The 16,874-nt window shown below is 36.0% G+C and overlaps 2 protein-coding genes across 3 annotated transcripts in view; one reads left to right on the top strand and one right to left on the bottom strand.

Moving 5' to 3' along the window:
- RBM12B (RNA binding motif protein 12B) overlaps positions 1 to 15,557 on the top strand; it is a 33,389-nt gene extending 17,832 nt beyond the window's left edge. For both annotated transcript variants that reach the window (XR_004972406.1, XR_004972405.1), the window contains 2 exons: positions 7,403 to 7,440; positions 15,433 to 15,557. The gene's annotated coding sequence lies outside the window, so the exon portion shown is untranslated. The remainder of the gene's footprint in view (positions 1 to 7,402; positions 7,441 to 15,432) is intronic.
- The window catches only part of CIBAR1 (CBY1 interacting BAR domain containing 1), a 22,584-nt gene extending 5,710 nt beyond the window's left edge, over positions 1 to 16,874 (bottom strand). The window contains exons 1-7 of the mRNA XM_036337702.1: positions 16,720 to 16,874; positions 16,075 to 16,309; positions 13,373 to 13,441; positions 12,276 to 12,377; positions 9,191 to 9,196; positions 8,065 to 8,169; positions 2,938 to 3,051 (exon numbers count right to left, since the gene is read on the bottom strand). Of these exons, the coding sequence (XP_036193595.1) occupies positions 2,938 to 3,051; positions 8,065 to 8,169; positions 9,191 to 9,196; positions 12,276 to 12,377; positions 13,373 to 13,441; positions 16,075 to 16,309; positions 16,720 to 16,811 (723 nt within the window). The 5' untranslated portion in view covers positions 16,812 to 16,874. The remainder of the gene's footprint in view (positions 1 to 2,937; positions 3,052 to 8,064; positions 8,170 to 9,190; positions 9,197 to 12,275; positions 12,378 to 13,372; positions 13,442 to 16,074; positions 16,310 to 16,719) is intronic.

Raw genomic sequence — 16,874 nt, 5'->3', positions numbered from 1 at the left:
TTAGCAGGTTACCAAGGACCCAATTGTATTTTGGTGCCAGACATGGAACACTGGCATCCCGGTGTGATATAAAAACTGGATGACTTACCAACTAATATTTGGAAGGGATATATTTTTGTTAGAACATTATTTTTTAAACTTTTCTAGCAAAATGAAGTAAAATGTAGAAACTAGAAGACAATATACACCCCTGGGATAAAATTTTAAGCCAGTTAACTATTAATCTTACTGCAAACCAACAGATTTACTGGCAATAATGCATTTTCCAATATGGTCCAAGAACTCTTCTTGGAATGAGTCTCAAGATCTGAATATGCTCTGAAGTGACTGCACAGAGAAAATGGGCCTGTTAGTACTTTTTATGTGAAGTACAAATAAGGTAAGATGGTTTGATATAGATAGATGCCTAACTGCGAAAAATTAGGTGCTGCCAGAATAAGTTGTGGTGGTTCTCATAAAGCATGGACTACCTAAGAAGATCAAGTAATTTCTCTGTTCCTCTCTGCATATTTTCTCTACTTGTTTCCAAGAAACCTTGCATTTAAAGGATACTTCCTCTTCTCAGTATCCGTTTGATATAATTTTACTTCCTCTGGTCCTATAACTCTCCCAGGCTACTGTCCCCTCTTCTCCACAATTTCTGTATAGCATAATAGTAATAGTTTATAATTCATGCCTCAGAACCTTTGTATATCCTCCCTGTGCCTAGAAGTTGCTGCCAGTCGTTCTACTCATCCTCAAGCTTCTAATTAAATCATTCTTTTGATGCTTCAGACTGTTTAGAATCCTCCATCACATTTCACTCACAGCACACTATATTTTCTCTATGAGACTGACCACATTATAAAATTTAGTTACACAGTATATTTTTTTTTATTGTCTGAACTCCATGGTAGATTTTTAAGTTTCTAGTCAGACCATTTCCAACTTACAAGGCTAAATCCTCAGCAATTAGAATGGAGCCTGGCTTATAATAGGTGCTCAGTAAACAGCTGTTGAATAAGCATTTTATGAGGTAAGTGCCATAAGAATCTGTTTTAGAGATGAGGATGCTGAAGTGTGGAAAAATTAACTTGCTCAACATTTTCCCATTAGAAAGTGGGAAAATGACATTAAAAAATGCACCTACCATGATGCATCTACCACACAGCCCTGAGAACTTTAGTTTTTTTATGATTCTCTTCCTCCCACAAGCTACCTATCTAGTTGATTAAAAATAGTGGTAAGAGAAGTTGCAAAGGAAGTGGTGGGACAAAAATGTATCTTAGGACCTCTGGAATGAGGAAAATCCTGGGGTCCAAAGGTCTTTAAAGAACTTCAGTGCCAGTTAAATGGCATGTTAAAGGTATTGGAAAAAGGAGAATGAAAATATTTGTAAAGGGGGCTCCAGTCTTACAGGAAGAGTGGGGGATCTATTCTGAACCTGCTACTCAATGCAGCATTTTAATATCACTTTCCTACTTTCTAATTTCCCACTTTCTAATTGTTCCTGCAGGAAATGGTTCATGTCACTCAGGAAGAACCATGCTTCTGGCATTATAATGTAGAGAGGATAAGAAGTGTCTATTATGAGGGTACTGGATTTGGATCCTAGCTATGGGAACCTCTGGGAAGTTTCTTAACCTCACTGTGCCTTGGTTTTCTCATCCATAGAAAGGACAAAGTTTATCAAAGTTGATGTAAGGATTAAAATAAAGTGCACAGATCAGTAGCTGGTCCAGAGTAAACACTTGCTGTTTTATTCCACAAATGACAGGTAAAAGCTTGATAACCTAGTTTTAAAAACATAGGACATGAAAAGAAGTGAAATTAAGAAACAGCTTTAGTATTTGGAAGAAATGGACACTTAGGAAGCCATCTGTTGACAAACAGTAAATATAAATATGGTCATGTATAACAAAACAGATTTTGGCATTAGAAAACTACATGAACTAAACCCCATGTACATTTTTTCATATACTCTGGCTTTATTAAATTTCCTGGAACCAGTGGAGTAGTCTAAAGCCTGTAAAAGTTTAAGTTAGTAAAAAAGAAATTGGGGGAATCTTCAAAATTGTCAAATGGCAGACCCAAATTTCACCACTTAATATAGAATTCTAGTTATATCTTGAGAATGCATGGCCTTTTTTACTTCTACTGTAGATATAATATGTACAAAGTATGTCTCAAATATTTTATTTTAGCAAAAATACTTTTGTGCCTCCCCTCCCACCCCCCTTGTAAGGTAAGAAGTTAGGACATACATAAATTCTTCAGATATGCTTATTGTAGCCAAGCTTTGATATTTAATTGCTCTAACGTTAGTTGGCCAATCAGATTTATTTGCATTTAACTATTGGTACAAAGCAAGCTATATTTATTATATATATACCTATGTTTATTTCATGGCTTACTGATGAAGTCCTAGAAAACTGGTTAGCATCCTGATTCTGCTATTTACTAGCTAAGTGGCCATAGACAAGTTATTTAAAGCTTCTGAAACCTGTTTCTGTAGCTCTAAAATGAGAATAACAGCACCTACCTCACAGGATTAAGGAGTGAATGAGAAAATGCACGTAAAGCTTTGGGGACTGTGCATGGTATAAACACTCAGATGTTAGTTAAAATGAATGCTTTTAGCACATTTAAATGACTTATATTACCATATTAAAATGATGCATTATTTCATGTAATGGCTTTATTTAGATTATATTTTACTGGTATTAATAAGTTGTCTCTTAGAACTTTACTGTGGTTAATTTGAAAAATTAAAAATAAAGAGAAAAATCATACGAGTTCAGCTATTTGGAACTGCTATGTATTCAGTACAATAACAAAATTAACACATTAACCATTGTAGAATTCTGATTTAAGATGTTTTTACCCAAATAAACTAATGCTCTCTTTTAAAAATGCCGATACTAATAGAAGTACTAAGCTTAATAGACAAAATCCTACCTCTAAATCTTCTTCTTCGTCAATCTTTTGTATATTTTGGTAGGCAGCAGTGTAGACCTCCAAAGCTTTTCCATGAAACAGCATTTCAATAGTGATAAATTCTGAAAATATAGTCTAAAAAAACACAAAGATTTGAATTTAAACAATCATACGAATTGCATTGTGAATGTTCTGAAGTTATTCCTTTCTAGATAGTCTTGCCATTTTATGGAATACAGAGGTATCTTTTTTTTTACTACAGGTTAAAGAAAAACAGTTACAAGACCTTTTGCAGCAAAACCTTCAAATTATGCAAAATATTTCCTACCTTACCATTTACTTACCTTTTATTTTTTTAGTCAGTTCTACTTATGCCTTGTAATTGACATTTGTAATAAAAAATATTCTGAGTTAAATGTATGCCATTATGTACTGTTGCCACATGCCTATAAGTAAAGCAGCTCAGTTCTGAAGCTGGTATTTTAGCAACTACAACTGATGTTTACACAATAGAATGTTTTTTGGACAGGAATTACATCCCACCATATTTTTTTACTATATGTTATTTACATTCTCTAACAACAAAGGAATTATGTGGTAATAATGATATTTCTACTACTGATAATAGCATTATACATTTGCATAAAGCTTTTTAGCTTAGAAATATATGACTTGCCCAGTGTTGCTCAATTGGAATGTTGAGGTTTGAATCTGAGTCTTCAGAAGTTATATAGTTCTTGCTCATTGTACTATGTTGTTCTTGCTGGAAACAATATTTCCTTTACAAATAAACTGTGCAGGTAATCTCTATGAACATGTTGACAACTTATGACAAGGAATATTATAAGCAAAGAGAGTGAAGATGTACATGTTGACCTAAACAGAGGTGAGATAACCCATAGGCAGAGAAAAGTACAAACATTGTTAAATTAAGGAAGATTCACATAGTTGGAAAACATCTCATGTTCATGGATTAAAATGGTAGTATTCCCCCAACTGATCTACAGATTTGATGCAATCCCTATCAGATCCCAGCTGACTTCCTATAGAAACTGACAAACTGATTCTAAAATTCATACTGAATTGCAACAGGTCCAGAGTAGGCAAAACTATCTTTAAAAATACCAAAGCAGGCCCTTACTGGTTTGGCTCAGTGGATAGAGCGTTGGCCTATGGACTGAAGGGTCCCAGGTTCTATTCCAGTCAAGAGCATGTACCTTGGTTGTGGGCACATCCCCAGTAGGGGGTGTGCAGGAGGCAGCTGATCGATGTTTCTTTCTCATTGATGTTTCTAACTCCATCCCTCTCCCTTCCTCTCTGTAAAAAAAAAAAATCAATAAAATATATTTAAAAAAATACCAAAGAGGAAGAATTCACATACCCTGATTTTAAAACTTAACACAAAGTAATGCTAATTAATCAAGATAGTATGGTATTGGCATAAGGATAGACCTATAGATCAAAGAAAGAGAACAAGAGTCCAGAAACAAAACCGTATCAACTGATTTAAATATTTAAAAGATCAACAAGGGTGCCAAAACTATTCACTGGAGGAAGAATCGTCTCTTCAACAAATGGTATCGGGACAACTGGACAGTTACATACAAGAAAATGAAGTTTTAACCCTTAGCTCATGCCATATACAAAAATTTACTCAAATGGATCAAAGATATGAAATAATAAAAACTAAAAACGGTTAGGAAAACAGGGATAAATCTTCATGATCTCAGATCTGGCAATGGATTCTTAGGTACGACACTAAAAGCATGAGCAACAAAAGAAAAACATACATTGGACTGTCAAATGTATGTAAAACTCAAAACACTCCGAGAAGTCTGTTCTGAGTTAACTTTTGCTTGTAGAATTCTGTTTAGAGATACTACTATCAACTCACATTAAGTTAAAGCACTAGCATATAAATCCTATTTCAATGAAACAGACTAATTAAAAATAAATTATGCTTTAAGGAACACCATTAAGATAGTGAAAAGAAGCCACAGAATGGGAGAAAATAATGCAAATCATACATCTGAAACATCTGATAAGGGACTTGTATCAGATTATACAGAGTACTCTTATAACTCAATACTAGAGGCCTGGAGCATGAAATTCGTTCATGGATACGATCCCTAGGACTAGCCTGCGATCAGGGCCATCTTCCCTGGCAGCCAGCCCTGCCCCCCTGCCACTCCCCACCCGCCATTGGGCAATCGGAACCTGCCGGCCAGGGGGAAGGAACTGAGAGGTTGGTCCCCTGCGGGCAGGGGGCAGCTTCTGCATTGAGCATCTGCCCCCTGGTGGTCAGTGTGCATCATAGCGACCAATTTGCATATTACCCTTTTATTATATAGGATAATGACAACCCAATTAAAATATGGGTGAGGAATTTGAATAGACATTTCTTCAAGGAAGATAAACTAAATGGCTAATAAACATCAGCAGGGAAATGTAAATCGAAACCACAGTGAAATACTATTCCACACTCACTAGGATGACTCATAACCGTAATAGCCAAAAGGTATGAACAACCCAAGTGTCCATACCGGAGGAGTGGATAAGTAAAGTGTGGCAATATCCATACAATGGAATATTCAGCTGTAAAAAGGAATGAAGTACCGACACATGCTACAAATATGGATGAACCTTGAAAGCATTATACTAAGTGAAGGAAACCAGTTATAAAAATCATATATTTTAGGATTCCACTCATATGAAATGTCCAGAATCGCCAAATTCAGAGACTTAATAAGAGTAGAGGTGGTTGTTTAGGACTGAGATAGGACTATGCGGGGAGCAGGGCGGTAGAAGCTAAAGGGTACTAGGTTTCACTTCAAAGATGATGAAAATGTGAAAATGGTCTAACATTGAGTGGTGATGGTTGCACAGATCTGAAAACATAAAACACTATAAATGGGTGAATTGCATGGTGTATGAATTTTTTAAAGAGGGGTTTCTTCATGTCCTTTTTTGAGTGTGTGACCACCAGCCTTCCCTCTTCCAGGGGCATGATACAACAGGCAAAAAATAATTTGGAAACCCTTTTCTTCCCTGTGCACCCTCCACTGTGCAGTCCCTCGCTCATGTCCTATTTCTTTAGGAAATCCCAGGTATTAGAAATTGCAGTTGGAATACTGCACTCACTCTTGCCTTGTTTATGATTGGTGGTGCTCACGGAATTAAAAACACCTGCAGAGGTCATCAGCATGCAGGTGGAACACTCAAGTGAGCCCAAAGATCAGAGACACAGATGGCCATGTGTGAAGGAAAAGTCTGCAGGCCTGAGGAGCACTGGTGAGAGAAAGGAATTAGATTCCCATCACTGAGGAAGCCCATAAGTGGCAGCGGAATCAGGCACACCTCACAAGTCTCCGTTCTCGCTTTTTAGGTTAAAGCCAAAATATTCTATCCTGCTCCTGCTCTCCCATCTCAGTAAAGACATTTGTCTCAGGGCAGCTTCCTGAGGTGTTTGTCATGGGTAGCAATCTACCATTACACAGCAGAACGAAGACTGAATTGAGGCTTAATAAAGATTTTTGGTCCTCAGGACCAAACCGGTCGACCTCAGAACCTGGCTATCAGTGAAACTGAAATTCTGAAATCTTTTGACACTGGCAGGGAATTAAAGAAATTAAAGGTGCAAATGGATTTTGTTTCACAGATTGTAGAGAAGAATGATATAATTAAGTGGCAAAAAATGCTTATTGATTAGAACATAACTTTTTGAGAGCAGGATGTTTCTTTGTTAATAGTTGTAAAATGACAAAAATACTTGTTCCAGGAAAATCTGCAGTAAATCAAATGACTTGTATTAAAGGACATAATATGGTCATAAGCAATCCTCAAATCTTTCCAAGATGCCTGGGCTCTATGATCCTCAAGGTTTCAAACTGACTAATGTGTTACAATAAAATAAGGCAATTCTTGTGACACCTTATCATGATGGATGCAAGTTTACATGGTTGGTTATCCTTGCCCTATTTATTTATTTGAAAATGTGTCGTTATTAGAAAGCTTTATGCTATGAAGACTTTAATAATAGTGTATTTTTATTATAATGGGAAGCACAGATTTTTAAAATACGTAATTGGTTTATAGTTCAAATTTTGTCTATACTCTGGATAAGTTACTTTATACTTCGGCTAATTTTTTATATAATATGGATAATGCCACCTCATTCTCATGGGGTTGCTGTAAGGATTAAAAGATAATTTATATAAAGTGCCTGGAACAGTGCCTGAAACATAAAAAATTGAATATCTGGTCTCTGGTTGGATGTGTAGCCCCTTTATACCATTTTTTTCCCCATAAGAAAGTAACATCTGATATAAGATTTCTTAAGTATCTTTTTTCACACAGACTCGGCTAAAAAAATCAGAGTAAGTTATTCTCTATAAGTCTGTTACTGTTTTGTTTATTTTGTTCTTTACATTCCACATATAAGTGTAATCATATGATATTTGATTTTTTTCTGTCTTATTTCACTTAGCATAATACCTTCTAGATCTATCCAAGTTGTCACAAATGGTAAGACTTCATTCTTTTTTATGGATTGTATTATTGCACTGTATATATTTTCCACCTCTTTATCCATTCATCTATCAATGGACACTTAAGCTGCTTCTATACTTGGCTATTGTAAATAATGCTGCAATGAACATAGGGGTGCATATATCTTTTTGAATTAGTGTTTTGGATCTCTTCAGATAAATACCCAAAAGTAGAATTGCTGGGTCATAAGGTAGTTTTATTTTTAATTTTTTAAGGAACCACTATAATGTTTTCCATAGTGGCCGCACCAGTTTGCAATCCCACAAGGTGAGGACTGGGTAAAAAAAGTGGAGGTTTTAAGAAGTACAAATTGGCAGTTACAAAATAGTCATGGGGATTTAAAGTACAGCTTAGGGAATGTAGTCAATAATACTGTAATAACTATACATGGTATCTGACGGGTTGCAAGACTTATGGGGGGGAATCACTTTGTAAGTTATATAAATGTCTAATCACTATGCTGTATACCCAAAACTAATATAAAATACCACTGAATGGCAACTGTAATTCAAAAATAAATCAGTAATTTAAGTTTTTCATAAATTTCAATAAAACAACAGTTAGAAAACATGTTTTGAACCTTAACAGTTACTTTATTACCTTTATATCCTTTATTTTCTGCTTTTCAAAATTGTCAATAGTTTCCTCCAGCTGACGAGTTGTTCGAGTAGCATCCATTGTAGCTCTCTGCAGTTCGGTTTCTGCCTACAAAAATATTGCCGAACAAAAGATATGAAAAAAAAAAAATCAAGTCAGAATCCATTAATTTGAGTTAATTTGTAAATACTACCATTGCAGTATTGGCTTTTTGGCCTAACAGTGTAAATGTATGATAATATTTTTTGCTATATAAAATAAAATGATCTACATAAAAAGCACATGCAGAATAAAGTTAAATCTATGAAGTTACATGATTCATGATCTTAAACAAAAGAAAACAAAACTCCCTTTCTTGCTACTAAATCATTTTCCCTCCTTTATCACCTTTGGATGATTTATTATATTTCTAATTCTGTAATATTCTAATCAGGTGGAGTAAAATATATACTATATTGAGTTTCTATTTGTATATTCTTATAAGCTGACAATATTACACTGTTACTATTAGTTAATGCTTATTACATGAAATACTATATATACCAATAACTAATAAATTAGATGACAAGTCTAATGCTTTCTAATAAGTATTCATACTATCTAGATCTGTGTTGTACAATCAATGGTGGCACTAGCCACAAGCGGCTCTTTACACATAAATTGATTAAAATTAAATGAAAATTTAAAATCTGGTTTCTCAGTTACTCTAGTCACATTTCAAGAGCTCAATAGCAATATATAGCTGTGGCTGCAGTTCTGTAAAGTGAAGAACATTTCCAATCTTATGTATTTCTTTTAAAAAAGCATCTCTTCCAAAGACAACAATTAACCAAAAATATTTGAGTTTTTTGTTAAACAGTAACATAGATATTTTAAAAGACAGACCAATTTCCTTATTCAGTTCTTTTTAATAAAGTTTTATTTCCTATGCTAGTAATATAATTACTCAAAAGTGTCACATATAATCATTTAATAGTTAATCCACGGGGAAAATCTGCGTCTGCCACCATTTTTGACACATAATATTGACATTTAGCCCTTGCTTTCTTTTTCCAGAAAATGTATAAATTGAAATAAGTAAAATGGTTTACTCTAAGGATCCATCTCGACACACCACTTTATTACCCACCTGTGACTGAAATTTGTCATAAAGGAAAAAATACATTTCAAAGAGAACAGTTTTTTTTCAATAAATTAAAATCATATACTCTTAAAGAATTATATATTCTTACAATTATAACTCTTGATTATATACTCTTACAATTAGGTTAATTTAAAAACAATTTCAAGATAATAAGCATTTAAAAATATATTCATTTATACCTATGTGGTTGAGTGTAAAATTTTTAAAAAATACACAAACTTTTAACTTTAATCATAACTAGTAACCAAAAACAATTCTCTATGTTACTGGGCTCGGGATTTTAAAAAATATAACTTCATCACAGGAAATTCAAAAGTAAAATAGAGCTCCCCAGAAGATTCATTAGAATGAAAAAATTTCTTACAGTTATTTGATGTATGTTAAACTTTTACTAATGGGAGTTTCAAGCAGACTAACTTCTTAGTATTATTTGTGATTAGGCAATTCTTTACTTGTAAGTACTCCCGTCTTTCCCCTTCCCACTTATTGATAGTTTCATTTTAGATTTTGGAAGGGTAGGTAGATTTGGCACAAGGAGGAATGAATGGGGAAGCAGAAGCTATTGGGAATCAGTATCTTAATCTACCATCCCCCAACAACTACTTTTCAATTCTTAAAGTCTCAAATCCTTTTATTCCAGCGTAACATCTTGCCCAAAGTTACACAGCTATTTTTAACAAAGAGGATATAGATCTGTTTCTTCTTTTTGTTGAAAATTCTTCAAAATCCTATACTAATTTGAGTAGGAAATGGTTTTAATTAAAATACTATATGACTTTATGAATATCAGTATATCTCATGAGTGCAAAACAGCGTATAAAAGGGTGAGTCAGATTGGTGTTTTTCAAATTGTGATCCAGGCAGCTTGTTTAGAAGCCACCTGGGTCTTAGGGAGTGAGGAGGCAGAGCCCTAGGATTCTTCTTTACCTTACCCTCTTGTACCAGAGCTACGCTGTTTTATTTTACACTACAGGCCCAGTGCACGAGCACAGGGAGGAGCCGCTACTGCCTTGAGCATCTGTCCCCTGGTGGTCAGTGCACGTCATAGCGACTGGTCAAACGGTAGTTCGGTCGCTTAGGCTTCTATATATATAGATATTGAACTTTAATGTGCTTCTTTAGAATAGTCTGATATATTTTAAGGGCCTATTCTGATTAATATTCTATGATGCTATGATTGAATATATTTACATATATATTTACATCAAATACATTTATATGTAGATTGTCCTTTATTTTCTTGTCTGGGGTTGTCAAAATCTATTGAATTCACAGATCTTTCCCAGTGAGCATAGCAATTCACGTATAGCAATAAGCTATTCAGTTGTTGCATTTTTCTCCTCATGTGAATCTGCAGACCTGCTTTATCTATGGTACAAGATTATTTCCTCCACAGCAGTGTTTAAAGAACAGCATCTAAATCAGTAACATCTGTGTTTTAGGAATAGATTCATTTCTGTGTTTAGTGTCAATATTAATGTCCCTCACTCAATCTTGCCAACCACTCAGGATTTCAGATGTGACATTTTTTTCTGCCTTTATGTACTCTTCTACAAACAACAAAATTTTGACCTCTGACTTCTCAAAAACTAGTGACATCCTCTGGCCTCTGCCTTCGTCCACAGTTGTCAGTGATAAATTTTCTAGCATTCTTTGTCTGACTTACTTAAAACACAGCCTCTATTATCTCTGGTTCGTTGATCTTAAGCCTCAAGTACTGTCTAGATCAGTGATGGTGAACCTATGACACGCGTGTCAGAGGTGACACGCGAACTCATTTTTTTGGTTGATTTTTCTTTGTTAAATGGCATTTAAATAATATAAAAGTAAATATCAAAAATATAAGTCTTTGTTTTACTATGGTTGCAAATATCAAAAAATTTCTATATGTGACACGGCACCAGAGTTAAGTTAGGGTTTTTCAAAATGCTGACACGCCGAGCTCAAAAGGTTCGCCATCACTGGTCTAGATGTTCCTGTCCTAGCCGCCAATGGGTAGTCCCAGTCCTGTGGCTGCCCATTTTTGTTTATTACAATGTTGGGCATATGTACCTTTGGTCCAAAGGAAGGAGGACCAGGCAATTGGCGTAGCCCCAAATCACTGCTCAAGGGATTCCCCTCAGGAATGGAGGTGTTCTGGAACCTCAAGTGACCCCAAAGAGCCACTCCTCAGGTGGTTTCTGGCTGAGCTGGGCAGTAAAAACCTTAAGGAAGTAGGAAGGAGACATAAGAAATGGGAAAAAGAGGCAGTGGGATAAATTAGTACTTTCTATACAATTGCACCTATCCCAGTTGCTGGCAATTTTCTATTCTTTTGTTTAGTCATGAACAAGGCACAATCCAGTTTAAGAAACAGTCATTCTAACAGAAGAACTTTGTTACAGTAGACACTCCCATCTAGATCACTTTGTGCCCAGCTGTGGCCATCAATTATACTCTTTAAATCTCCTCAGGATTTTGACTGGCAGTCATAACTACGGTTTCATACAGTGTTTTTGTTTTGTTTTTTAAGGTAAAGGGTATTATTTGGCAAAAAATAAGATTTTTCCTTTCCTTTTTTAAAAACAGGGCAGATGGCATTGCTAAATTATAATTAATCAAAGATCTTTAATTTTATAATTAATACTTAGTCATTATCATTTGAAAAAATCTCAGAATCTTGTACTCTTTATAGAAACATCTACATTTATGAGTGTTTTATTTTTTGACTACCTATTGTGAAAAACAATATAAGGGGACTGAATTAGGTAGTGTATTTTCTTTAAAATAATCTAATTTTTATTGTGGAAATTCATGAATGCGTATTTCTTTTCGACCATTATATTCAAACTAGAGGCCTGGTGCACGAAATTCGTGCAAGAGTAGGCTTTCGTAGCCTTGGTCCCCGCAGCTGCGGCTTTGTTCGGATGGTCGTTCTGCTGTTTGGACGTTTGGTTGATTTGCATATTATGCTTTTATTTTTTAGATTCTCTGCACATTTAAAAGTAGAAATGCATAATTTCCATATACATTTACTTTTGTACTGCATACCTTACAAAATGTTTTTTTAAGATCAAAATTCAAAGGATACAATAACATGTCGGTCAGATGGGTTTCGCTGGCGTGTTCTTTCTAACTGAGTTAACTGTTTGGCTTCTCGATTCCTTGCTGTTAATGTTGCTTTGAGGTCATCCTGCAAATAAGCATTTTTTTTTGTTAATAATAATCTGTGATTTTAGAAATAAAATACACACACTCTGATTTAAGAATGGGAGAATGGTCTTGTTTGATCCAGGCATCATTACCACAGGAATTACTGCTGCAGAATTAGTTTGTACCTCTGTATGTGACAATGTACACATATGTATTTCTTTAATATCCTCTCAAAATTACAATGACCAGATAATTTCAATGCAAAATTATAACCATGTAAACACAGATACATATACATATATATACACATATATATTTACATATATATATATAATTTTGATAGTGGTTATATATACACATTAGTCAAAATTCAACTTAGACTTAAAACGGGAGAATTTTATTACATGTAAATTATACCTCAATAAAGTTTATTTAAAAAATAGAACTCTGAGGATGTAATGTACAGCATGGTGACTATAGTTAATAGCACTGTATTGCATATTTGAAAATTGCTAAGAGAGTAGACCTTAAAACCCTAGTCACACACACACAAAAATTGTAATTATGGTGACAGATGTTAACTACACTTACTGTGGTGATTATTTTACAATATATACAATTATCAAATCATTACGTTGTGTACGTGAAACTAATGTTATGTCAACTATACCTCAATTAAAAAATACAATTTTGCTATACCCATTTTTAGTCTACATTTTATTACCTGCTCTAAAACAAAAGTATAAACTCATATGTATTTAGTAAAATAATCTCTGCTCATATAGTCTTCATGACTATAATTATTAAAAGTATCCACAATAAACAAAATATTTCTTTATGTTGCTACAGTGGTATATTTAGTAAGCTCACTAAAAACATCTTTTTATTCTCAAAGTTCTAAGAAATAGCTCTTCAGAGTGTATAAAAAATGATTAAACACTACTTTGTACTTTTTATTAAAAGAACAATTATTGGGAATCTTATACTTTTTGCTAGGATACCTAATAATAGTAGAAAAAGAATGAATTTACTTACTCGTTTCAATTTTACAATGGTTCCATAAGCTTTCAATGGTTCAACTACTTTGGCTTCAAGTCTCTCAACCTATTAAAATTATAAAATATAACTGAAAAGAAACATAGATCAAAATTTCAATTCTGAAATAAAAGCTGTGCTGTTTATCCTAAAAATAATTACTATACAGACTAATTTAAAAAAATTTTCAAATTAAAATGTCACAGTTTAACTTATTTTCAGTAATCACCAGAATTGATAAGACTCAGAATCTAAACTTAAACACATTAAAAAACTGGTAAGCTGTACAGTAACAATTAAAGCCGAAAATCACTTGGTGCACGATATGACAAGAAAATCCCTCAGGTTTCCAAGGAGCTCATCCTTGCCATACCATCTCTGTATTGCTTTCGTACCTTACAGTAAGTAGCTTTTGGGTAAGTTTTAAGGCATCTAAAAATGTTTTTAAAAATGTTTTTTTATTGATTTCAGAGAGGAAGGGAGAGGCAGAGAAAGATAGAAACATCAATCAATGATGAGAGAGAATCATTGATTGCTACCTCCTATCTGCCCCCGGACTGGGGACTGAGCATGTGCCCTCACTCGGAATTGAACTGTGACCTCCTGGTTCATAGGTCAAGGCTCAACTACTGAGCCACACCAACGGCAAGACATCTCAAATTTAATACAGTTAGCAGTTTGAGTGTGTTTAGCACAGTGTTGGGTACTTTAAATATATATTCTCCAAAATGTAATAGCCCAATCTTCCAGAAAAAGCAAAGCAAAGCTGAAAGATACAGCATATTGGAAACTTTTAAAAGCAACACAAACCTCAAAATCAAGAAAGCTTAGAGACCACTGTATTAGCTGCAATTTTTTCTGGGAAGCCATTCATCAATCATCAAAGCTTAGGGAATAAGATAAATGGTCTCAGGTGTTCCTGAGCTGTCAACTGTACGGTTGATCTCTTTTATTTAGAAGTAAACACTTATGAAACATTATAGTTTTTATCACATATTGGGCAATTCTTTTACTAATAGATTTTTAAAGAAATGGATTTTTTTAAAAAGCAAGTATACAGCATAAGAAAAATAACTTCTGGACATTAAAATTTTCTTTTCCAGGACAGGTAATACCAGCTGACATGTATTTAACTGTTTAAGAACAAGTATTACTTTTGTAGCAGGAAAAGGGCTTTTATTGATAATACATGTTTAGATAGATAATCAGTGAGTACATTTCATATTGATTTTTCTTCAGCTTTTATAAATAAAATGTATCAGAATGTTTTATTTTAAAAGATTTTAGGAAAAACAAAGGAAATCAAGTTCTCATTGAGCATTTCAGTGTTAGGAATCCTAAAGTCAAAACCAAGAATATTCAGGATAATTTCTATACCAGTGGTTGGCAAACTGCGGCTCGCGAGCCACATGCGGCTCTTTGGCCCCTTGAGTGTGGCTCTTCCTAAGCCTTAGGAGTACCCTAATTAAGTTTTAACAATGTATCTACCTATATAGTTTAAGTTTAAAAAATTTGGCTCAAAAGAAATTTCAATCGTACTGTTGTTATTTGGCTCTGTTGACTAATGAGTTTGCCGACCACTGGTTTATACCATTTTGAATAATCCATACACTGATTACTCAGTGGAAGGGTTAGCCAAGGCTTTTTTCTGTTCTCCTTTTTGTTGCCTACCTTTCGTTCATTAGCACCTCCACCATTTGGTAAGCAAGGGAAATAAAAAGGAGAACAAATGTGAATCAATTCACTTTGCTATTTGACAAATAGCATAAAGGGTTTCTAGAAAAGGACATGGAAATGACTGGTTAACAAGGGATTTTTGGGTTATCTGTCAGTATAAATTATTTCTGAAATAGTAAGTCACCAGTTAGTTATGTGTAACTGTGAGAGTTGCTTGTTTACTACAGAAGTATATGACAAAACTCAACAGCTCTCCAAAAAAGTACACCCAAACATAACTACTCAAATTTCTGTATGAATAGCAATTATAGGTTCAAAAATCATTATACTCATTTTGTTTTTGCATTTTTTGTTTTGTTTTATAATTGAAATTTCTGTTTTAGGCTTTAGAAAAAAAAGACCAAAAGCACTAAGGAGAAAAGGGCCAAAGAAACAATGCAGCTCTGATTGGACAACTTCTGACAAGTTAACCTGTGTCTTGAAACCTAAATAAATATAAGTGAAAGTGCTTGTGAGGTATTAAAGGGAAAAATGGGCTTTTGGGAGGAAAACAATTTCACTACCACAAAGTCTCACTACTGGTTTGCATTCAAGATATAAAGCAGTGCCCCTCCCTCCCCCTCAGTGGAACATTGGTCAACTTCCCTGAGCAAAGAAACAGCGGAGATCTCTGGTCCGTTTACTTACTCACATGACCATCCCCACATCGTCCATCTCCAGACATACTTTACACTTACTTGACCACAAGACACATGTCCTGCTCCTCTTCTTCCCCAGGGACACTATGTTTAAGACCCTCCTCCTTGGCCAAAAGTTGGAAAATGAAATGGGGAAAGTCTAGATTTCAAGACACCCTAAAGTTGAGTTTGAAACTGGTAAAATAACAGGAAGCTTCCCTTTAATAGACTCACACAGTGTCACAGACAGGACAAGGTAGGTCTGTCATCAAGTGAGCGCTCCTGGTTCCTTCATCCACCTACTTCGGGGCTCATTCCTGACAATGACGCTGTGACCGCGCTCCATACCTCTGCTTGTCGATAATCCTGAAGTTTGGCAAACTCGTCAGCAAAGTTTTTCAGGCCCTGCTTTAAATTCGGGGTCTCTGTGGCGGCGTACACGTTCACTTCATTCACCAGGAGGTCTGCTTTGTCTCGCAGTCTGGCAGTTTTGCGCACGTAAGCAGCAAATATTTGGCACAGCTCTCCAAAATGCTTCTCCACGTTGGTGACGGCATTTTGCAGTTGTCTGGTCTGAGCATCCCTAGAGGAAAAGGTGACACAAAGCAAGTCATTCTCAATAGGGACAAGATGGCTTCATCTCCACGTTAATTTGACAGGCAAACATTCCCGGGGCTGTTTTGCAGCTTCTCCGAGGCGGATCCCCCTCCTCTAGGTCCCCCGTCCCCCTTCGGGCCCGGCCTCAAAGCCCCGCCGGAGTGGGCGCACGAACAGGCCGGGCTCCCGCGGCTGCATGGGCGGCTCAGCCCGGACGCCCGGCTGCCACCGGGTCTCCCGCGATCGGGGGAGGTAGGCCCCACGGCGCCGCGTGCAGGACCCCGCCGCCGGCCGGGGCTCGAATTCGGCGGGGAGGCCCCACGGAGAGAGGGTCCGTTTCCCGCACCGAGCCTTCGCGGGCGGACCCCCCTGGGCAGCGGGGGCTCGGGCGGTTACCGGTGTTCCAAGTTGCGCCTCAGCATCTTGCCTCGCACACCACCGAGACCCTGGACCGGGGCCCAACGACCGGATCCGAAGGGCCCGGGCATGCGCGGGGCGCGAGCTGCGGCAGCGGGAGCCCGAGAGCCCGCCCCGCGCGCCGCCGCGTCCTG

The sequence above is a fragment of the Myotis myotis genome, unplaced genomic scaffold (genome assembly GCF_014108235.1).
Source record: "Myotis myotis isolate mMyoMyo1 unplaced genomic scaffold, mMyoMyo1.p scaffold_m19_p_16, whole genome shotgun sequence".
Lineage (NCBI taxonomy): Eukaryota > Metazoa > Chordata > Mammalia > Chiroptera > Vespertilionidae > Myotis > Myotis myotis.
The sequence above is the reverse complement of the archived record's forward strand: the minus strand, read 5'-3'. Positions and strand labels throughout refer to the sequence as shown.